This window comes from Monodon monoceros, unplaced genomic scaffold (assembly GCF_005190385.1).
Source record: "Monodon monoceros isolate NGI ecotype Baffin Bay Population unplaced genomic scaffold, NGI_Narwhal_1 Super_Scaffold_11, whole genome shotgun sequence".
NCBI lineage: Eukaryota > Metazoa > Chordata > Mammalia > Artiodactyla > Monodontidae > Monodon > Monodon monoceros.
Window position 1 is genome coordinate 136442787 of NW_021703767.1, and position 24482 is coordinate 136467268.

The following is a 24482-nucleotide window of genomic DNA, read 5'->3' on the forward strand; positions in this document are numbered from 1 at the left end:
CTCCAATAAAGATTAAAAAAAAGGAAGCATATATGGGCTTAAAGAAATATGGCTTTTATCACTAAAACATCTTTTAAGTTCTCTGTAATAACACTGAAAAATTTATTAAATAATAGTAAGTGAAAAGTCAAGACAATTTTTATGCTTGCTGTAACAACTACATAAAAATGATTAGGAGAAAAGTGTCATAGGAAGTATAGTACAGTCTAGAACTCAGACTCTTAAATTGGAAGTGGTGACTTCAAATCCTGGGGCTACTACTTCTTAGCTGTAAGACTTTGGCCAAATTATTTAAGTTTCCTCAGTTTCCTCACCGGTAAAGAGTTAATACCTGCAAAGCTCCATGGGTAGCGATGTTGATATAGTAAAGCCACTGATAACAATTAATGTGAGGGCAGCAAAGTGCCAGTAGGCATAGTGTTAGGGTGATAAGATTATTGTGTTTTCATTCCTGTTTTCTAAATTTTCCATGTTATTATCTTTGTTTTATAGTGAAAGTAGATATTTTAATATTTAAAAAATTATTTTAAAAGGAACCTTGTTTCTAATCTAGACTAATCTCTCCTCTGGCCTGTGATCCTGTTTCCACTCCCTCCTGCTTATCTGGGGTCTGGTTACACCCATTATCTCGTTTGTGTTATCTCAAACTTCCCTACTGATTCACTAAATAAATAAAATTATTCCTAAATGGAATCTTTACTCTGTTCTCTTCACTGTCACACTTCTTAGGGGAAAAAAAAAGTTACAATAGTTTTCTCCAATTCTAATTTCACTCTTCAGTATATTGGAATCTGCATTCTCACTATGTTGCTAATTCCCTTAATGCCCAAAGCTAATTCATCTTTATTCTATTTACCCTATCGGAGACGTTTTAACACTGCTGGTCACTTTCTCCTTGAAGCTCTCTTCCCTGTCCTCTCACATTTTTTTTTTTTCCTCTCACATTTAGAAAGGAGGACGTGAGAGGTAGCAGGAAGCAGAGGTTTTAGAACTGCCTGTATTGGAAACCGGAAGCTGGTTTCTGCTTGTACGTGAGATCAGGTCTGAAGCCATAGACCCATAGACTGCAGAACCGATCCAGAAAGGAGAAGCAGGTATGGTCAAGTGAGAAGAGAGTGGCTGGGGAAATCCAATAACGGAACCAGAAAGCAAAGTGGGTCAAAGACAAAAGAACACCCTGACTCCCAAGGGGAACAAAAGTCTGCAGATGCCAAAAAAAAAGTTCTGCAGAATCCCTGTGACCACTTCAGCAGAATTGTGTTCTCTAATGTCTCCTTTACTCCCAGAATACTTTAAGGATGCTCCCTTTATGTTGCTCAATACCACCCTCTCAGACTCACCTCTTTCTTCTCTGACTGTTTTTTCTCCCACTTAATCATCCAGCCTTCCTTCCACTTATCAAACATATATTTACTGAATGACCAGTATAAGCTGGACATCATGATATGCCATGAAGCTACATGATAAATAAGAGAAAATCCTTGTCCTCAAGAACTCACCTAGTTGACATTTCTTTCTCTGATCATCTCATGTGTTTCCCAAGGTAAGATCTTGCCTAGACCTTCTTTGTCCCATTTCCACCCATGGCTCCAACTGTCTGCCTGGCTTTTTCATCTGATACCCTGTAAATAACTGAAACTCAGGATGGCCAACACCAGATATTCATGTGTCACCAAACCAGAAGATGTCTCATTATCAAACTAGAAACTCCTAAGTCATCCATCAACTTCCCTCTCTTTCACCACATAGATCCACAACTGGATGGCAATTCTTAACAATACCATCTCCTAAAAGGTTCTCAGAATTGCTCTCTCCTCTCCAATTCTTTCCAACTCTACGTTAATTTCAGGCCATCATTACCTTGAAATAGCCTTCTAACTTTTTCCTGTCATCCAATATCTTCCCCTTGCAGTCCACCATTATTATTGATATCAGAATTATCTTTCCAAAAGGCAAATTTTATTCATTTCTTCCCTCATGAAGATCCACCATTGCTTCTGTACCCATACGTTTTACCCCTGCATTCGGGACCTTTAGATTTCTTCTTCATCTCTTACCACCATGCTGGCTAAACAGAATTGCTTATACCTCCCAACACAAGAAGCTTTGGTCATACTCCATGCCATTCTTTGCCCAAGATGCTCCAACCGTTTCCATCTGACAAATACTGACACCTTTCTAAATTAGCTGAAATATTACTTGCTCTGTAAAGCCTTTCCTATCTCCTCCAAAACAATTGTCCAAACTCTCCATTGCGCTTCATATTTAGAGTGTACTTCTATTAAGGAAGAATTTGTTTTCTATGCATTTAGACATCTATATAATATTTGTTTAGTTATTGCCTCCAACATTGGAGTGAGAGCCTAAACCCATGGGATTAGAATCATGTGCTTCTCATTTGATAGTGCCCTGGACCCAGCATAAGGACCACCACAAGTCTTTGCTGAAAGAATAAATAACTCACAGAATAATGAATAGAAAAAGCAAACTGTTTTTGAAAAAAGTACATGAATATTAGGATATAACATGTATTACAGTTGGAGGGTTGAGAAAATGCAGATTGAGGAATGAAATGTAGGTCAAAGGAGAAAGGAGGGAGAAATCAAGAGGACCCATGCGTGTGCACAGAAAACAAAGCTGACATTAGAAAAGAAGGCAGAGAGTCAGAGGAGATCGGACAGAATAACAGCTGGAAAGAGTCTCTTGGGACAAGGAATATCAGAATCTCAACAAAATCTCTGCAATTTGACTCTGCAAATCCAAACAACTCTCACTCGTTTATCATCTTGATAGAGACATGGCTATACATAGTTCCTACGGAAAGTACTAGGAAAAAACTTACACTTGGCCAGCAAGGCAACCGATCAAAAAATTTCCCAGAGTATATGGGTCTGATGCGATCTGGAGGTTCTACTCCTGGTTCAATGTTCTCAGTCTCCCTTTGCTCTTCAGGTTGTTGAGCCAACTGGCACTCAGAAGGTTCTATCACCAAGCCCATTTGGGGTTCTGTAGGCTTAGTTTCATCTGGATCCTCTGGTTGGGGGAACCCCATGTCCACCTCCACAGGAGGCTGCATCTCCATGCTGGGCTTCATCACCACACAGGTGGACTCTTTTTCCAGTCCCTGTCTAGGTTCCATACCCAAAGTAGGTTGCTTCCCCACTGAAGCCCCTAACTCTTCAGAGTCACCAGCCACAGGACATCTCCTGCTGCCTAGAGCCTGTGAACTTTCACACACCAGGCCCAGTGGAGACTGTGTTACCCTTCCAGGACAACACCCTGCCAGAAAACGCTCATTTTCTAAACCTGCTCTTCCTGGCAACATTCTCAGAGGACATTTTGTTTCCTGTGAGGCTGAGACCCTGCTGACTCCTAAATTACTCCCGTCCATGAAAGTCCTAGAAATATTCTGTCTTTTTAATCTTATATCAAGCCCATTGCTCGATGGATATTTCGTTTCCGGTGAAGCCATCCTCTCCTCATATTTATTACTGCATGGAGAATCTTCTTTTCCTAATCCCACTCTGAGCCCCAACTCCGTGGGAGATGTTGTTCCCATGAAGACCCTTCTCTCTCCTAAGTCATCTTTTCCTTCCCGGGTGAGTGCCACGTCCATGCTCAGGGGAGATTTCCTCTCAGATACCCTCATTCCTCCAAGGGCACTCATCTCTAAGGGGTAAGCTGCACCTGGCTCGAGGGAAGATCCCAATCCCTTGGAGCGCCCCAAGCCTTTGGGGGACCCCACTCTTACGAAAGAGCACATCTCCACTCGGACTTCCTGCCCACTGCTTCCTGCCCGCCACTTCACACCTAGCAGAATTCCCTGGGGAAAAGAAGATGGAGGTCTGTTTACCCAGTTACCAGGGAAACGGGGGCGGGGCTTGGAGCGCAGCTCTTTCCAGGGCAGGACCCCACCCATCTCTCTCCCTCTTTCTCCTCTCCCCCACTCTCTCCTCTTCCTCTCTCCCTCTCTCCCTCATTCCCCCTATTCTCCCTTATTCCTTCTCTCTTTTTTCCCCCTTCTTTAGTAGATTTGGAGGGCAGGAGAACTTGAAGGATGTGGTCTTGGGATCCAGATCAAATGACCCCATACTTCTCTTTGGTTTCCCAAGCAACGCAGTCCCGTTAGGATGGGTTCAGCCAGGGGCCTACTCCTGGCCACGGGCCTATTAATTTTACTGGCGATCAGAGAATAAATAACCCTCTTTCTGGTGGTGACCACCAATTTTAGATCCTTCCTTGTGAAAGTACATGCACACTGCATGTAGTTCTTTCAGCGCTTAAGACATCCTTTAAAAATTCTGTAAAGTTACTATATTTGGCAGCTGTGGTAAGGAACATCTTAAAGTCTTTGAAAACACACTCCAATAAATAGGCTTTAAATAGCATTTCAAGTAAATATATTAAAATTTGAAATGCGTTACACAATAATGCATATTGACTTTTTAAAATAATGTGGCGAACTCAAAATTAAGTACGGGATTTTTTTTAAACTCAAGTTTTAATGAATGTGTATTTGGTGAATATTTGTCATGTTCTACACATACAGGGGATACAGAACACCTCGCTTAGAATTTGAATGAAATTTATGAGATTCCACTTTTTTAAGAAAGCCTCATGAAAAACTTGCAGAATCCAAATTTTTTTTTTTTTTTTTTTTGCTGTACGCGGGCCTCTCACTGTTGTGGCCTCTCCCGTTGCGGAGCACAGGCTCCGGACGCGCAGGCTCAGCAGCCATGGCTCACGGGCCCAGCCGCTCCGCGGCACGTGGGATCTTCCCGGACCGGGGCACGAACCCGTGTTTCCTGCATCGGCAGGCGGACTCTCAACCACTGCGCCACCAGGGAAGCCCCCAAATTTTTTAAAAAGGTGGTTAAGGGATACTATTTTACATTTGTAAAAACAGTGTACTGTAATTTTCTAGATAGCTAGTATACATATTCTTCTCCCCCTAAGCAATTTAAATGACTTGATTGTGTGTAAATCAAGGTATGTCTGTATAAGTGTTCATTCGATTCTTTTGTTTACAACTATCTACAGTACTGAGTCCTCATTTTGTGTCAGTTCTGGGAATACAATGGACTAAGCCAATCCCTACCTCATAGAATTTATATTCTAATAGGGATAGATAACCATCAAGTAAAGCAATAAATAAGATCATTTCACATGATGAGTGATGAGTACCATGAAGAAAACAGAACACTTTGATATGGAGGGAAGCTACTTTAGAATTGATGGGCTTAGAAATCCCTTAGGTATGTGACATTGAGCTGAGGCTTTCATGATGCCCTACAAAGACACTAGCTTTTAAACCTGAATAGCTCAAGTTTCCATAGCCTTTTTCTCACTGCCTTGCCACCATGCCTACAATTCCTTATGCCAGAATTACCTTTCGGTTTGTCTCCAGACAGTCCCATTTAAAAGTGAATGTTACCATTCATTACCATCTATGCAGAGTCATTCTTCAACTACACAATGGAAAGATTTCCTGGAGGAGAAGGTAGAAGACATGGAGTGTTGTGGATGATTGAGAGATGCAAGGTGCTGGGAATTCCTGAGTCGGTGTTTAGAGATTTGAGGGCAAAGGCAGCACTAAGGGCAGTGTTCAGTTCTGCATGACTTTATTTAGGCTCCATCCATTTTGTAGCTTCCTTAAGAAATTTTACCACCTAGTAGTTAAACAGGAGAGAAGGGGGCAGGGCACAACCTTTAAAAGAATAACATAGCCCGAGGACACGACATAAACAGATTAGAACCAAATAGGTCCAAGATGGTGGACAAGTCGACTTCCACTAGACCTAGAGCCTCAGTATATGATCATTGTAACACATCAGCAAGCTGATGACACACCCACAGGCGCCATGACAGTTCCAAGACCAACCATAAAGGTCAAAAAGTGGGCGGTGGCCCCATTCCTAGAAATCCCCACCCCTTCCCCAAAATAGCTGGAATACTCCTCCCACTCTTTAGCCTATGAAATTACCCACCCCTATAAAAACTGACAACCCCCCTACCCTGGTGCTCTTCTCACCTTCTGAGATGGCCCACACTCTGTCTATGGAGTGTGTTTCTCTCTAAATAAATCCACTTCTTACCTATCACTTTGTCTCTCACTGAATTCTTTCTGCGATGTGACATCAAGAACATGAGCTTCATTAAGTCCTGAGACTAGGTGTGATCTCCGTTAAAAGACCATGGGTTCAAGTCCCAATCTGGGTTTTGGCTGGGTTTGGATCCCGGCCTGTGGGTTCAAGTCCCACTCCAAGTTACACGGTTTCAGTAGGATCTCCCATTTGCTACTAGAATGTATCCAATTATCAGTCCTCCTCAGTTATCCAGAGTTAGGGGGAAAAAAACACAGGCCTATTGTGAGTGGCAGTACAAGAGCAAAGCTTTACTGTGGCATTTCCATCTCTCCAAAATTACTACTGGATCTTAGAGGTACCAGCCACTGGAGCAGAACTCCCCAGGCAAACATTATGACTAAACTATAAAATACTGTGGAATATATTCATGAATACAGAGAATTGGGGTTTTTTGGCCTTGCCTCACAGCTTGCAGGATCTTAGTTCCCCGACCATTGAACCCAGGCCCCAGCAATGAAAGCACTGCTAACCTCTGGAAAGCCAGGAATTCCCTCACGAAGGAAGTGAATTAAAAGACAAAATTGGTAGAAAGTCGGACTTCCCTGCTGGTCCAGTGGGTAAGACTCTGCTCTGCGCTCCCAACGCAGAGAGCCCGGTTTCGACCTCTGGTCGGGGAACTAGATCCTGCATGCATGCCACAGCTAAGAAATCTGCATGCCTCAACAAAGATCCTGTGTGCCTCACCTAAGACGCGGCACAGCCAAAATAAATAAATATTTTAAAAATTGGTAGAAAGAAATGAATGAGGAAGCAATACCCTAGAACAATGATGGGGAGTTCCTAACAATGTATAAATTTCAGCATCCAGGTGTTATTTGTGAGGACTTAAGTCAAATGTTCACCATTCTAAATGTAATTAAGCTTGGGAATTCCCTGGTGGTTCAGTAGTTAGTGACTCAGTGCTTTCACTGCGGAAGGCGGGGTTTGATCCCTGGTCAGGGAACTAAGATTGCACAAGCTGCATGGTGTGGCAAAAAAAAAAAAAAAAATGCAATTAAGCTCACAAATTTTGGGGAGTCCCTATGATATCAATCAAAGTTCCTCTGAAAGGAAGTTAAATCATGAATAAATTATGGTCCTGGTCCTTAAGAACTTTAAAATCCTGATGGGAATGAAAGCCTGAGGAGGAAAGTCTAGGCAGGTACTCTCTAACTGTAAAATAAGGCAGATACATATTAGAACTATTACAGACAGTAAAGTATCATGAAACTACAGGAAAAAGATCACTAAATCCAGAAGAAGTAGCCTCAGATGCCATCCAGAGGAGTTGGCATCCTGGCCAAGGTGAGACCTGCAGTGATGAGAGGTAGTGGTATTCCAAGGTGCAGAGAACAAAGTGATCAAAGATGCCAAGATGGAAACACACAGGCGACACTCTGGGAACACAGAGTAGACTGGTATGATTAGGTCACAAGGCAAGAGTTTGGGGAGAGGGAGGCTTTAGAAACAGAATGAAAGAAACATGGGTTGGGACCAGAGTTGAAGAACTTTGTACTCTATTTAGCAACTGCATATTTTTGAGTAGGAGAGTGACTGGCCAAAGTGTAAAGAATGGGTTGAAAAGGCAGAAGTGTGCATTAATTTCAGCTTGTACAAATACTACTATGGCCCAGGCTTTGGGATTAGAGCTTAGATTCGGGATTAGAGAATTTTGGGTGACAGAATGGGACAACGAAGAGCTGAAGATGATTCTGCTCTTTCAAGTCTAGGTGACTGGGAGGCTGTTAATACCAGTCACCAAGCAGAAGCACGTTTGGGATGGAATAGGTTTGGTTTGGGGCATACTGCTGACATGCCAAAACTGATGTGACATATCCTATTTCCTGATTATTCCTGGGATTGTCCGAGAGGTATCACCATGACTAACATACCATATTGGAACCACCCCTTGGGATAAAGTGCCACAGACACCGTTTGCACATGACACATAATGTTCTTGGGGTAACTGGGAGGTTGATCTGAAAGGCTGGCTGTTCAAGGGTTCAAATCACCTTCATTGCAAAATGTTGACTGAGCACCGACAGGATACCTTAGGCCAAGTACACATCTAGACGATCAATACTGATGGCCACACGGCAGGGCTATAAATAGTAAACAGCAAACTGAAAAAGCAACCCTCATCCTGAGGAAAAATCGATTTAACATTCTCCCAAATTCCGAAAGGAATTTTGTTTTGTTTTGTTTCAGATGCCCAGCCAGGGACTGTTGTGTGAGATGGAGCCAAAACAGCTTGCCTTAAGTAGGTCTGCAATGGAGGCTAATGAATGTCTTGGGTTCTTTTACTGGAACTGTGCTTAAGAACTCAGGTTCTGGAGCCAGCCTGCAGGTTAGAACACAATTTCATCACCTACTCCGCGGTGATTTTGGACAAGTTACACAATCTCTGTGCCTCAAATTCTTTACCTGTAAAACAGGCACGGCACATTCGTGAATTCCACAGCCACGACTGAAGACTCCTGGCTGCCAGCCGCTGTGCTAGACAGCGGCGAGGACCACTTTGGGTAGGTAATATGCCAATGTAGAGGGAGGCGGACGATAGAGCTAGTTTCAGAGTGAGCGCCTCATAGCGTAGGAAGAAAATGGGATAATTCCTGTAAAGCGTTTAGTGCAGTAAACCGCGACGGGAAATTCTTTATAAAAGCTACCTATTATTTTATAACTTGCCCCTTCGCACCCAAAACAGGTAGGCTCTCAAGAAAAGCAAGTTATTATTGAAAATGTCCCCGCCTAAAGACAACTTTCGGGGGTCGGGGGAGGATCGCATCCTCCTCCCTGGAGTCAATGCCCCTTACCTATCCACCCATCCCTAGGGACGTGTTGGAAGGCTCTCTTGTGCTAGAAAAGCCCCCACAAAAAAGCCCCTGAGCCGAGCTGGCATTGTTGGGGTGTTGCAGAGGTAGGGGAAGAGGAACTGGCAGCTAATATTCACAGAGGAAACTTCGCCGCCCCACACCGCCCGGGAGTAGCAAACCCAAGCTCTCCTGGGCTCCCCCTAGAGCAGGCCGGCCAAGGAGTGGCCCCCCCCCGTCCCCGCCCTCGGCCATGGGGAGCCACCGACCGCCGCCCAGATAACAATGGCGCCGACGGGGGCGGGGCCGCGCGCGCCCCGGGGAAGCGGGTAAGGGGAGGCGGCCCGCGGCCGTAGCCGACCCCGCGGCTCGCTGGGGTCACGTGACGCGGCCGCCCCGCCCCGCGGCCCAGCCCGGACTCTTAAGGCTCTGAGAGGGGGCGGGGGAACGGATGGAACGGGAGGACGGAGAACGACCGGAAGTGACGAAGGAGCGTAGTCCGCGACGTGCGGCGACGTGGCGGTGAGGCCGGCTCCGGGCGGCGGAAGTGGCTACCGCGCTGGGACTGGAGTGTTTGTGTTTTGGTTAGCGAAGGAGCCGGCGGCCGGCCTGAGGGGAGGAGGGAGGAGGAGGAAGATTTAGTGGGAACTCGAGCGCCGGCGGCGGCGGAGGAGGAGAAAGCAAAGAGGAAGGCGGAGCGGCGAGAGGCGGAGACGGAGACCGACGGGGGCGGCACCGCGGCACGAGCCCCGCACCGTCCAGTCTGAGGGGAGCGGCGAGACGAGGAGACGCGCCACCACCGCCGCCTCAGCCTCAGCCTCCTCTCGGGCTCCGCCTGGGACCTGCAGCCGGAAGCTTCGGCGCCGCGGCCCCGCGAGCTGCGGACTCAGGTAACCGAGCCGGCCCTCCGCCTGCGAGGAGCGGGTCGGGACCCCGGGTGGTCCGCGGGCCCTGCTGGCGCGGAGTCCTCCGCCCTTCTCTCTCGCGCGTCGGGGCCCGAGACTGGAGATGGGCCGAACCCGGCGTCTCGACCCGCCGGCCCTGGTGACTCATCCTTCGAGGGGCTCCGGAGGCCAGGATTTGGGGACCGACCGAGGGAGCGACGGGTGTCACCCTGTTCCCTTCTCAAGATGGCGCCGCGCGAGAGGGCCGGAGGCCGCGGTTCCGCCTGCTCCGTCCTGGCAGCCCGGAGTTGGGGGGGGGTGGTCTCCGGCCAGAAGCAGGCCGGATTCCGGGGAGGAGGATGGGAGAGACGGCCCAGGGGCCTGGCGGAGCCTGCCTGCTCGAGCGATCGGAGCTGGGTGTCAGTTGCTCAGGTGCTCTCGGAGGAGGAACTGGGGCTTCCAGCAGGTGTGAATTTGGGGAGCTCCGCCTACCCCCCGACTCCCTGAGCCGGGTAATGGAGGGAGGAGGCGGCTCGGGAAGCCGGGCTGTCTAGCGACTCTTGTCTCATCGTTGGAAGGTGGTGAACCGCAGCCTTAAACAACTCGGCACAACTAGGTCGCTGAACACACTCAGTGGGTAGAGCCCTTTAAACGTGCTCTGTTGTTCGCCTCCCTGGAAGCTGGTTATCCTCCTGAGACTCAGACTTTTTCAAGCTCTGAACGTCATAATTCACATATTTGGTTTTTGTTTTTTGCTGAAGTGGTGCCTAAGTGTCCAGTCAATTGCTTTTCACATAACTAGTAGGGGAAAAACCCACATGGACACCACTGCGGTAATTCAGGACAGCTCAGAAACTTTATTCTTAGTGTAAAATGGGGATAATAAAAAGAGCTCGTACGGTTGCTGTGAGCAATTCATAGGATGGTGCTTGGCACAAAATAAGTACCCAGAAATGTAAGCTGCTGTTAGTTTTCATCAAAGAGCACCCAGGAGGACTTTAATTCTAGAATGCCAGGTGTTTTCAAAAGATGTAAAATGCACTTTGTGCAAAATCTTGTGCTTTTGTGAAACAAAAGTTTTAAGTAGTGAATGCAGCTATTACAAAATGTAACTTTTAACCTTAATGTTATGCTAACTGTATATTTATAATTAGATTTAGTTATGTTTTGTTTGAGATCCTTGGAGGGAACTATAATGCAAGGCTTTAAACCTTAAAAGACAAAGCTAAATCATAATCTTTTTTAATGGGCATCTGATGTTTTCCGTGCAATTTTGGGAGGAGGACTGTGGAAATTCGGAGCATGTTGTCCTTGATGAGTAATTCAGTTTGCTGTTTTGTAGGTAATCAGACAGCTGGGAGGTGTTTTAGTTGCTATCGTATGTACTATCTGAAGGTGTGTTGGTGCATTTTCAGTCTACCTGACTTTCTTTTGATACTTGGTCATTATTTCATCCAAGGGGCACTTTAATTGCCAATTTTAAATCCCTGCTGTGTGTTGACCACTGTATTAGAAACTTTTTACATATATAGTCTCTTGTTTACTTCCCACAGCAGTTATGAAAGTTAGGTATACTGGAAATAGAGGCTTTGAAATGAAAGCACTTGCTCCAGCAGAAATTGGTATAGCTAGCCAGGATTAGATCCCCAAATCTGATATGTTTTTGGGGTGGTAGGAGGGTGGATGTGGGGTTGGAGCATTTTTTTATTACAGAAAATTTTTTAAATGTACAGAAGTAGGAAGAATAGTATAATGAACCCATCACCCTAGCTTCAGTTATTTTATGGCCAATCTTGTTTTATTTACGCCCCCATTGTTTGGAAGCAACTCAGACCTATTATTTCATTTGTCAGTATTTCAATACGTATTACTAAAAGGTAAGGACTCTTCAAAGCTGCTGTTTAGGTAAGGCAGAGGTGATTTTATTGCCATGAATGTAAGGTCTCATGGATATGTTTATTAATGAGTTCGTGGTCAAGAGGGATTCTTGTATAAACTAATTTCATGGGTAAGGCAAATATCTTATTAGGTACCTAAATGAAATAGAACAGTGATTTGAGAAGGGGAATCATCAGATTTAATGTTATTAGCACATGATCAGGTTTTGATTAAAGATAGAAGAAAACTATTATGATTGATTTGTGAATAGATTGGAAAAGAGTTCTTTGAAAGTTCCCTAATTCTTTGAGAGTGAAAATTAGCGTTCTTAGATAATAGTAGAAGACATAGAAGTTGCCCTTCAGGCTAGTTTTTTCTAAATGTGTTAAATAGAAAGTAACGACACATTTGTTAGCTCCAGAACTACAGAAAAGTATAACTAAATAAGACACTAATTCACTCACCACATAGAGAACCACAGTTAACAGTTCCACGTCTGATGTACTTGAGCACATCAGAAAACAGTTTTAAGTCTTTTAGGCACCAGACACACCACCTACTTAATATATTTGTTGCTCCAAAACTACCGTTAAATAAACAAAAAACATGTACTGTTTAACAGAAGCCTTCAAATAATAATGGCCAACATTTATTGAGCTGTTACTGCGTTCTAAGATCTATTCTAAGAGCTTTCCACTTATTAACTTAATTTTACTCAAAACTGTTTTAACCTAAGTACTTGAGTCACCTTTCAGGTTGCCAGGGTTTGAAACTCAGCTCTGTTGAAGCTGTCACAGTAACTGTGTGACCTCAAGTTACTTAACCTCTCTGTGCCTGTTTTCCTCATTCTTGAGGATTGTAATAGTCAACTTTATAGGATTGTTGAGTGGCTGTGTTAAGTACTTAAAACCAGCTGGCACAAAATTGAGTCTTTGATAAAGGTTAGCTTTAAAATGTTTTAAAAGCCTTGATTACAGCATGATTTTAGGCTCAAATCTCATGCCTTTACAGTACTGACAAAGGTAGTGAATTAAACTAAATGACACTCAGTGTTTATTAGAGGTTATAATTGTCATGCAATAATGTGTTACAGGCAGAATTTACCAAAGTGATTAATAGTAGATTTGCTTTGTTTTGCTGATTTGTATACTTAATTACTTCTTTTTTTTTTTTTTTTTTTAACAGGTTTCTCTACCTCCAGAAAGAAAAAAATTGACACCTTGCATCCTGGAAGTTCATTTAAGAGACAGAAATTAGGGACTTCTTTCAAATTTGGACATGGCTAATCGAGGAGCAACAAGACCCAATGGGCCAAATACTGGAAATAAAATATGCCAGTTCAAATTAGTACTTCTGGGAGAGTCTGCTGTTGGCAAATCGAGCCTGGTGCTTCGTTTTGTGAAGGGCCAATTTCATGAATTTCAAGAGAGTACCATTGGGGGTAAGATTTTCTTTTATCCCTTCTTCATTTAATTGAATCATACGTTGACAAATAAGATTTTGCTGTTCTGATTGTATGATGATGGGTACTGAGTAGGTCACAGAGTGAAGAGCTGAGCAGCAGGCTCAAGCTTTATAACTTGGTTTTTGTTAAGGTAATGTTGTTTAATATTTCGATTTACTGGTTATCCCCAAGATGGTTATATGGAAGCTAAAACACAGATGCAAACATGAGTGGAATCAGTGTCCCCAAGTATAAGATTTGATTTATATCTTTCTTGATAATGATTAGAAGCTTCTTCAAGTTAATACATGTTTGTGCTGAATTATATTGGCTTTAGAATGAATAGTGAAAATAGTAAAAGTAAATAGTAAAAGAGTTAACATTAAAATTCTAATTCTAAATAACTGAGGGAAGAGAAAAAGTGAGTGATTAATGAAGAGGGACATGAAAGGGAAATGGGAGCTGGAGAGAAAGATGGAAGGAGAGGGGAAAGAGGTAGAGTAAGCACTGCTTACAGTGTTTTTGGTAAGACTGAGGCAAGGGGACGGTAAGATACAGGATAAAGAGGAGACAACTAATAGAGCATTGCTGTGAATACAAGACAAGAAATTAGATAATTGAACCTCATCAGAGAAATCCACAACTGTATATAGCAGCGGGGCAAAACAGCCTTTTTTGGGCGTCAGTTTCATCTGCCAAATGAAGCTTTTGAATTAGGTACTGTGTGGACAGCTTTAAGATTCACGGTATTTTGCAAGGGGTGTGTAACTAAGCAGTACCATATTTTTTCCAGGTATTTTATACGTTTTAAAGTCTTTTGAAATATGTAAGGCAGATACCCATTGGCATGTAGCAACTTCTTGGAGTCCGTCTTTCAGGAGCATAACTTTATGCTATACATTGACTATATGTTCTCAAGTAAGTACACTTGAGAATTTTATTTGTAGTTTCAGATCCTCCCAATAAGATAAATTACAGAACTCTAGTATCTCCTGGCTTTTCCCTACATACAAGAAATGTAGTAGATAAGTGGTATTTCCACTTTAATAGACTCAGCAGTATAACAGTGATTGTCAGCCCCCTCCATTTGTATATCATCTTACAGTGTGATCCCATTTTAGTATTTTATGGTTTTTATAATGGATGAGCATCAAAAGTATAGTCCATACCATGCAGCTTTTATTTTGATTCAGAAATCTTGGTATTTTAAAAAACTTTAATGAAGTGTATCACACGTTCTTTGTGGTTTCTTTGTGAATACATTTGTGTGTGTGTATACCGTTTAATAATGAAATATAAAAATATGTATACGTATGATTTAATAATGAAGTATTACCTCTCAAGCTTTAGCCTCCTCCAGAAAGCAAATTGGGCCAAAGTTAACTAGCCCACATGGTAGGAAGAGTTTTAAAGAGTTTGAGGTTATGTCCACCCACCTTAAACTGGTGCAAAAAGTTAGTCATTATAACTGCTTTTTGGCAAGTGATTGTCAGTTGCAGCATTTTCCAAAGTACATATGCATCGTAGGCAAAATACCTGGGCCGATATGTTTGGGACTTGCTCTGTGCTAACCCTGCCCCCCTTCACAGTGCATATTAAAATAACAAAAACACTGAAGTACTGTAGTAAAGAACTTAACTCCTGGGAAATGTAGCCTAAAACTAGAACTTTGTTTTTGTTTTGGTTACTCCCAGTTATCTTCGAAATGTATTTTTTCCTAATGACATCTAAGGAAGGAGATTTAAAAGAGAAATTTAACCCCTTATCAGTTCATCAATATAAATATACATATTCTCTGATATGTGTGTATGGGAGTGTGTGTATATATATATATATATATATATATATATATATATATATATAATCTCCATTTCCATTTAATACCAATTAGATTGTCTACATTTCATTAATGAAATTGTCAAAAGGTTTTCATTCTAACACATAAAACTTCCTTAATATTTTCTATGAGTACAGATTGAGCTGGCTTTTTAAACCAACTTTAGAAGGACTTTACATCCCAATTTCTATGTTAATGGTTACTGGCTGGATACCTTTGCACTATGTTGACCACATATTAATATCCTTAGGAGGTATGACAGTGCCATTATGATTACAGCTGTGAGGCCTGGTTTTTTTGTTTGTTTTTGAGAGATAACTGACATAATATTGTGTAAGTTTAAGGTGTAAGACGTATTGGTTTAACTTGCCTACAATTGAGCACTGTTTTTTTTTATGCTTTTTGCTAGCAGCTCTTCACCCTTAAGGACTAGAGTAGAATCTAAGCATTTAAGGATCTCAAGGTGTGAGCTATTTAAGGTCTATAACTTGTAGGTAATATGTCTTTTTGTTTTGGCTGATGTGTGGTAGGAGCTATCTAAAAATGAACCTGGCCAGATGTTTTACATTTCATCTGTTCTTTATTTTTCACTTAACTGTTGATGTTTAATAACATTAGTTGCGGTCTGAAGAGCTCACTTAAAATTTTAATCTCTGGTTGTGTTGTAAGGTGGAAATCATATACTGCACTCTTGAATTTGTGTATTCTAGAACCTTATATTCATCAAGAACATCAAGGTTTCTTTAGTTTATGTGGTTCTTCCTAAACACGATAGCTTGATTTAAGAATCCATGTTGTCTCACAATACCCCACACCCCTGCCCCTTGGCTCTATAGCACTCATAATGAGATAGGTAGTTAGGTGGTGGGTTTAGCGCTTTGGGGAGTTCTAGCTTATTTGTAGGGGTTTAAAGTCTGCATGACATTTACGTTCCCATTGTTTGTCTAAGACTAGCCCATAAGATTAGCAGGGAGCTTTAGGCTCAGAGGGTTGTCATCCTTCCTGCTATTTCATCTGGAGGCGCATAGCTCTTCAGTAAATGCTTGTTGGATGTTTGGACTGGCCATCTTTCATTTAACACCTTGAACACCTAAAGATTTATCTTAAGTTTTAACAAGTCTTCCACGTGATTCTAGTACATGCCAAAGTTTGAGAACCCCTGCTTTCTGTGTTCTGAGGAGCCAGTATTACATTTACACTACATATTAAAGTTCTCCCACAAATAGAATAATTGCTTTTCTTTTTTTTAAACTGTAGGATTTTTTAAAAACTTACTGTTCATCTAACTCCTCCAGTTTGAGAATTTCAGGTATTATGTACTTGGTTATATTACGTATTAACCTGTTATTTCTTTGTATGGGAACCCCTTCCTGTTAACCTGCTAGGCCTCTTTAAGAGAGCATGGCTCCTTCTCTGTTCCATCAAGGATACCCTGCCTTGTCTTTACTTACGGGAGTTAGAATATCCATAGTTTTCAGTTATCTGTACCTATGCTGCTCCCTTTTATTGCCACAAATAATCAAGGACTGGTTATACACGAAATTAAAGAAATAAGTGCCTTCTTTTTAAAGCTGTTTTCAGCAGTTATTAACCCTAAGTAGAGTGTCTAAAATAATTATTTCAGGGTTGTTCTTACTGGAAGAACAAAGTTTATTCTATATTTAACATCCGTCCAGTTTCCTCGAAGGGGCTACCAGGACTTGTTTTTCTATTCAGATTCAAAAACATCTGGGGGAAAAATTATTAAAATTAAGAAAAACAAGGTTGGTTTCAAAGTTATTATTAACAGTCTTTTACCTTACCTTATCAATTTACAACCAGGACCTTCTTAAGAGTCGAGCATTGTGGTTAAGAAAGGGTTGGCGAGCGGCTCTATATCCACATTGTTTGATTTAAAATTCTAGCTCCAGCACATACCACGTATCATCTGAGGCAAGTCATACCCAGCTTTATTTGCGTCTTACATGAAATGGAAATAATAGTACCTTACTTGAGGTTTTTGGTAAGGATTAAATGAAAGTGCATATACATTTCTTGGCACAATGCCTAGCATTGAGTAAAATGCTTATTAAATATTAGCTATTACCATCACCACCATTACTTTTTGCTGAGTCATTTTTATCACTGTTGATATTTTTGTTGTATTGTCATGACATGACATTATTTTAGAACCGTGACTTTTCCACCTAGTGCAGAGCATTCAATTTAGGATTTGACAGTGTTAAAGAATTTTATGTCCAGATTTTCTCCTCTTGGAAGATAAAGTTTCTTATTAAAATTTATAGGAACAAATAAGATGTAAAAAACTTAATGAGCAGGTACTTCTTAAATTTGACCCTTTCCAAAAATGGAGTTTTTGCAGATTCCTTCAAGTAAATAGCATGAACATATACAACTAAGTTTCTTTAAGTTCTGTATGGTAGATTCTTGCTTAACCCTCCCACCATTTGTTGATTTTCAAAAAAGCAGTTATTTATGTATGTTATATTAAATGCCTGCTCCCCACATCAACTAAGATATTTTGGAAGTTTTCTCAGAGAGAGAAATTACACAGTTAGATAGAATACGACATGTATGTAGATACTAAATTTGCTTCCTAAACTGAAAAATAAAAGCAGCTAGAAAATTTAAATCTGAATAACTCATGTTTTTCCTGTAGTAGTAAGCTTTCTACTATTGCCCTTCACTTGTTAACTGTAAGAAAGACTTGTTTGTGTAATTGTAATCTGTGCATTTACTTCCTTTATCTTTTTGTATCTGCATATTGTTTTCAATTAAAAGTTCTTTTGAGAAAGGATAGAAGACCTAGGGACAAACCACCAGCATATAGTTTTCAATTCATGACAAAAATGCTTTTTGAAATGTTCATTATTCTTTCTGTTACAGTGAGAGTTAAAATTTGTGGGAGTTTATCTTTTGGTTCTAATTGAAAGAATATTACCTTTCTGCATAATAATATTTCCTTCTAGAAAGTACATATTCAGTATTTGAGATAGGTTGTATTACTAGGAGAAATTAGTAAAGATTTGGTATTTTATATGTTTGTACCAGTTCTGACCTAAAAAATTTTAATAGTCTTAACATCAGTTATATACCCCCCAGTGTTCCAGTTTAAAATGTTATCATATGTGGCTACTGAAGCATTGCTGTGAATTAGGAGCCAATAAGCTTAGCTTCAATCCTGGCTTCCTTTTACAAACAGTACTGTTTACACATTTATAAAATGAGAAGAGTAAGCTAAATAAGGATTCTTTTAGGGCAGACTTTTTTTTAAAGTGTGTACTCTCCTCCACATTAAACAATGCAATCAGTATAGTTAAACCTTTTCTTCCTCTTAAAATTTATTCCGCAATTTGGGATCATGAACGTCTGTTTTTGCCCTGTCTTACTTCATTCATCGATGCCCTCTGGTGTTGCTGAAGTGTTCAAAGCTGTTTGGTAGAATGATTTTGCCAGTTAGCTCTAAGTATGGTGAACTACTTCTGTGGATTCACTGATTTGCTGCTTTTATTCTCTTATTACTGGGAAATAAGATTATCAAGCTTTTCAGAAATTCATTTACTCAACAAATTTACCAAGCTCCTAGCACTGTGCTAAATATTAGAAATCAGAGTTAACCTTTCCACCTTTTGGGTCTTACACCATAGTAATCTGAGGTTACTTATATGCAGTCTTCCTTACGATGCATGCTGAATTAATTCATCATTTGGAGTTATCATTGAGAGCCTTTTGTTACCAGGCCTCTTGGTGGCAAATAGGGATGTATTAGAGTGAGAAAGGCAACAGGAGTAATTCCAGAGGCATTTGATTTTTGATCATTGGCTATTTTGATGTAAACATGAACTGCAACTACCAAATTACTAAATTCCTCAAGATGAGAGTGAAGTCACATATTGGATTTTGAAAATAAGAAATAATCCTTAGAATTTTACAAGTGTTGCAAAACAGTATTTGAGGGAAGTGCTGGTAAACAACATTCACCCTCTTTTCCAGGTAATATAGATGAGGAAGGGTAACAGGATGAGGAGCAGTCATTCGTGGTTTTTTAGCCTGTTTGCAAAGCTGAAGATAGCAGTCACTCTTTGGATTCAAAAAGAAGAGATACCTTGATGATATGGGACTGTAGTCACTCTAATGATCAGACACCTTCAGCATTTCTCAGTTAAAAAAATAGTTACTTAGGGATTTCAGTGGTTCAGTGGTTAGGACTCCTGCTTCCACAGCCAGGGGGTGCGGGTTCGATCCCTAGTTGGGGAATTAAGATCCCACGTGCCATGTAGCACGGCCAATAAAAAAAAAAAAAAAAGTTATTTATCCTCACATAGAACGAGAGCCAAGAGGGTTTCCACTTAGTTGATACCAATTCTTTTTGAGGTGTGATATGAATGTATCTTGGACACATAGGGTCCTTTAATATTAGAGGGCTTGAACTTGAACTTAAGACAATCCTAACTTTCTCATCTATTGTATTCATAAGTAATTTGTAAATTTTAGAAAAATGTGACTTCAAGGAAGTACAGGGTAATTTTAGGGTAGCTTGTAAGGTAATTTTTAAGTTAGCTACATGTCATATGATGCAGTCATAGAGCTTATACAGCATTCTCACAGTGTCATCTGGACCTTACCATAGCTATATGAGGAAATACTAATCTTATAGATGAGGAAACTGAGGCAACAAAAGTGATTTGCCTGAGGTTTTGCAACTAAGTGACAGCTGGGATTAAAGACAGATCTTTCTGGGCTTCCCTGGTGGCGCAGTGGTTGAAAGTCCGCCTGCCGATGCAGGGGACACGGGTTCATGCCCTGGTCCAGGAAGATCCCACATGTCACGGAGCGGCTGGGCCCGTGAGCTATGGCCACTGAGCCATGGCCGCTGAGCCTGTGCTCCGCAACGGGAGAGGCCAAAACAGTGAGAGGCCCACGTACCGCAAAAAAAAAAGACAGATCTTTCTTCATTTCCACCTGTATTCTGGAATTGATAAAGTTTAGGGTCAGGATATGCATGACATAAGCATTCTGTTATAAAATATGTGGTACTTGGCAGGTACAGAGCCCCTTATATATCGATTTATTGATATAAGGAAAATAATGTGAAAGTATTTTTAAATAAAAATTCAAATCACTCATGTTCCAAAGTGAGTACCACTGTGTTCATTTTTATGCCCTCCACATGTATCACATTTTTATTATTTCATTGATTTGTTCTTATAAGTCAAATCTCAAATGGTTGACATCGAAAAGTCTCCCTCCTGTCTTCTACCCACTTAGTTATTTTTCCCAGAGGTAGTGTTACTTTGTCCTTGCAAAGTTACTATTATATTTAAATCTGTGTATTTTCTCCTTTTTATGCAATTTGAAACATACCAGACCTACTGTAGTATACTTTTCATTTTTCACTTTAATACTGTCCCAGTTATCTACGGCTCAGAAACAAATGAACCCAAAGCTTAGTCATTTAAAACAATTATTATCTCTTTTGTTTCTGGGGGTTGAGTGGGCTTAGGTGATTTTCTGATGTCATGGGTGGCAGTCAGTGCTGGGGCTAGAATCATCTCAACACATCTGGCAGCTCATTCTGGCTATTGGTTGGGACCTCAGCTGGGGCTGTCAGCCAGAACACCTGCATGTGGCCTTGCCACCTGGTTTGGGTTTCCTTGCAGCATGATGGCTGGGTTCAAACATGAATATCCCCAAAATACCAGGCAGAGGCTGGGTAGCTTTTTATGACCTACCTCCCAGAAGTTCACATAGATAGCATCAATTATGTTCATATCACAGGCTTGTACAGATTTGAGGAAAGAATGTCAGTGTCATGTTGTCACAAGAATGTGTGTGAAATCTTCTGGCCATCTTGGAAAATAGTCTGATTTTTCATATTATTTTATGAAGAGCATCCTCATTTTTTTCTTGGCTGTATCAACATTCCTTTGAATGGATCATAATCAATATGCTTTATCAGTTCTAGTTTCAGATTTGCACATTGTTTTATATTTTGGGGCGTCAACAGTGCTGCATTGAATAATTTAATTCATAGTCATTTCTCACATATTCCAAGTATTTCTGTAACATAAATTCCTCGAAGTTGATTGCTGTGTCTTAGGTTATATACTTTTGTAATTCTGATACATTTTTCCACACTGCCCTCCAACCAGCAACACACAGAATGCCTGTTATCCTATTTTACTAACTCAAGGTAGCGTCATACTTACAGATCTTTGCCATGCTTATGTACATTGATCTCTGCATTTTTGGTTTTTTTTTTTTTTTTTTTTTTTTTTTTTTTTTGCGGGCTTCTCACTGCTGTGGCCTCTCCCGCCGCGGAGCACAGGCTCTGGACGCTCAGGCTCAGCGGCCATGGCTCACGGGCCCAGCCGCTCCGCGGCATGTGGGATCTTCCTGAACTGGGGCACGAACCCGTGTCCCCTGCATCGGCAGGCGGACTCTCAACCACTGCGCCACCAGGGAAGCCCTCTGCATTTTTTAACGTATATTTTTCCCATAATAGGGGCGAGGTCAAGCATCTTTTCATATTTTTAGAGCCCATTATGTTTCCATTCTCTGTGAACTATTTATAACTTCATAATATTTTTATATAGAATCATTTATAATAGTCACACTATTGTATTGTTTCATTTATTGATGATAATACTCAATATCTGTATTCTATTGTATTCATACTAATTTTAGTAACTGGCAGTCTCCTATTTTTTAACCATACCCTTATTGTTAGACATTTAATGTTTGCATTTTTGTTTGCTGTTTTAGGTAATCATCTAATAGTGGATGTATTCTTGGAATTTTTTCTCCTCTGGACTTAGTTCTGTAGGATCAATTTCTAGATGTGGTTACTGAACCAAAGTAACTTTATTTAATGATTATGGAATCAAAGGGATTCCAGTCTCTTCATCACTTTTTTCTTCCCTTAAAGATAGATATTTGCAATTTCTTTGGGCCTTGCTTGGCATAAATAATTATATTCTGGGATTACAGGTTTCCTGTAATTGTTACTCTGGGGCTTAGTCTTCTCTGTCTCTTCTGCCTTCTTTAGCTTGCCCTTTTCCAGTCTTATATTGTAAAATACTCAGATATCAGAACTTTTTTTTTTTTTTTTGCGGTACGCGGGCCTCTCACTCTTGTGGCCTCTCCCGTTGCGGAGCACAGGCTCCGGATGCGCAGGCTCAGCGGCCATGGCTCACGGGCCCAGCCACTCCACGGCATGTGGGATCCTCCCAGACCGGGGCATGAACTCGCGTCCCCTGCATCGGCAGGCGGACTCAACCACTGCGCCACCAGGGAAGCCCCAGAACTTTTATTTTAAGCTCACTTAGTGGATAGGCTTATTGCTAAGCATTAAAAGAGTCACTTTCAAGGCCAGTAATTTTTTTAAAGTCTGGTAGATTTCCTTGAGACTTGGGAAGTATTAAGTGCTAGGTTCTTAAACCAAATGGAGAAGGGATATCACTAAGGAGAAGGGGGAAAGAGGCCTCCTTTGCAAAATAGGCAGGGCACAATCCTTGCACATTATCTTTGATTTTCTTTAGTTTGAAAATTATATGCCTGGGAGTAGAATTTTCAGCATTTCTCTTTCTTGGTGTTCTCTGAGCTTTTTGGATCTGTAATTTGGTGTCTGACATTTTGGGGAAATTCTCAGTCTTTATTGCTTCACATATTCTATTCCTTTCTTCTCCTTCTGGTATTCCTGTTATGAATATAGTACACCTTTTGTAGTTGTCCCACAGTCCTTGGATATTCTGTTCAGTGTTTTTCAGTCTTTATTCTCTTTATATTTCAGTTTTGGAGGTTACTATTGATAGACCTCAAGGTCTGAGGTTCTTTCCTCAGTCATGTGCAGTCATCTAATAAGCCCATCAAAGGCATTCTTTATTTCTCTTATGGTATTTTTGACCTCTGGCAATTTTGGGGTGTTCTTAAGATTTCCATTTCTCTGCTGACATTGTCCATCTATTCTTGTATTCTGTCTTTACCATTAGGGTCCTTAGCACATTAATCCTAGTTGTTTTAAATTCCCAGTCTGGTAATTCCAGCATCTCTGCTGTTCCTGGTTCTGTTGCTTGCTCTGTCTCTTCAAACTGTGTTTTGCCTTTTAGTATGCCTTGTGATTTTTCTTGCTAGCTGGATATGATATACTGGGTAAAAGCAAGTGCCATAAATAGGCCTTTAGTAGCGCAGTAAAGAGGTGTGTGTGTGGTGGGAGGAACCATTCTATAGTCCTGTGATTAGGTCTGTCTTTTAGTGAGCCTGTTTGTCTAAACAGTGAACTTCACAAGTGGTCATCAGTTTTTTTCTACCCCCCTTGGATTGAGACAGGATGGCTAGAATGGACTGGAATTAGAGATTTCCCTTCTCCCACATGGAAGGATAGAACTGGCTTGAGTTGGATATTTCTTCCCCCAAGTCAGTTAAGAGTCTGATAATACTCCAACAGGTTAACTAGTTAACTAGTTTCTCATGGGGACAGGCTTTGTTAAGAACATGCTAGTCTGGTTTATTTCAAAATGGTTCCTTTTCCTCTTACCTTGCCAGGAGCAGGCAGGGATTTTTCTCTGATATGTACTGTGAGAACCTGATCAAGTTCCTGGATGTAAAACTCACAAAAGTCTGGTGCCCCCCTCCTCCCCCATGTCTGGTGGGTTCCCCTGGGGTTTTTAACTCAGATTTGTCCATACCTAACCTCCAGCAATTTGTCAATTACAGTTTCCTACACCAGCACTGGTTTCCTCAGGTTTCTGCCCTTACATGTTGTGGTTTTCTGTATCCACCTGGCTTGTCTCTCCAATTTGGGGGACGACAGATTGCCCGGTGACCTCACTTCTTTTTCAGATCTAAGAACAACTGTTGATTTTTCAGTTTACTTAGGTTTTCATTTGTCAGGATGGAGTGGCGACTTCTAAGTTGCTTATATGCAGAACCAGAAGTCATCTTTGCTTGCACATTATAGGAATTTTTAAAAATACTGTTTAAACTATTTAACAAAGTATCTGTTAAATGTCTTTCATGGACATATATCCCTTAAAGCTGAGTTAATTTCATTAACTTTTTCTCTTGATGTTTGTTGGGGAGCATTTGTCTGATACTAGCTAATAGCTTTTAACAACCTCTCCCCTTTCTCCCATTTCTTCACCTTTCCTCTTTGTGACGTGTGCCTTCATTCTGCTTCCCAGTTTAGTATTTGGAACATGATTGTTATATAAAACCCATCAGGTGAGTAAAGACTTTAAGGATTGTGCCCTTGGTGTGGTAACCACAGACTCTCAGCCTTGAAGGTTCAAATATTGGTTTTATCAGTTCATTCTAGGGTGATTGGGTTTGGGATACTAACTTAATACTAACCAAGTTCAAACTCCTACGACTAATTTTAAAACAGTGTACATTAATGTACTATCAGAAATATTAGTATGATAATGTTCAACTAGTGACATGTGACTAGCTTATGTCCTGGCTAGTGATTCCCTTAGAAGAGTTGGGTGTCCTTTAAGAGTAACT

General features: G+C 41.2%; 2 protein-coding genes across 3 annotated transcripts in view; one reads left to right on the forward strand and one right to left on the reverse strand.

Moving 5' to 3' along the window:
- Nucleotides 1-3763, reverse strand: part of EFHB (EF-hand domain family member B) — a 49051-nt gene extending 45288 nt beyond the window's left edge. Inside the window, exon 1 of the mRNA XM_029215144.1 lies at nucleotides 2843-3763. Coding sequence (XP_029070977.1) covers nucleotides 2843-3763 — 921 coding nt within the window. The remainder of the gene's footprint in view (nucleotides 1-2842) is intronic.
- A 5668-nt stretch (nucleotides 3764-9431) lies between these two features.
- Nucleotides 9432-24482, forward strand: part of RAB5A (RAB5A, member RAS oncogene family) — a 31686-nt gene continuing 16635 nt past the window's right edge. Inside the window, exons 1-2 of one of the 2 annotated variants that reach the window (XM_029214634.1) lie at nucleotides 9432-9825; nucleotides 12883-13138. In XM_029214634.1, the coding sequence (XP_029070467.1) occupies nucleotides 12976-13138 (163 nt within the window). In that variant the 5' untranslated portion in view covers nucleotides 9432-9825; nucleotides 12883-12975. The remainder of the gene's footprint in view (nucleotides 9826-12882; nucleotides 13139-24482) is intronic. The other variant, XM_029214635.1, reaches the window with a different exon arrangement.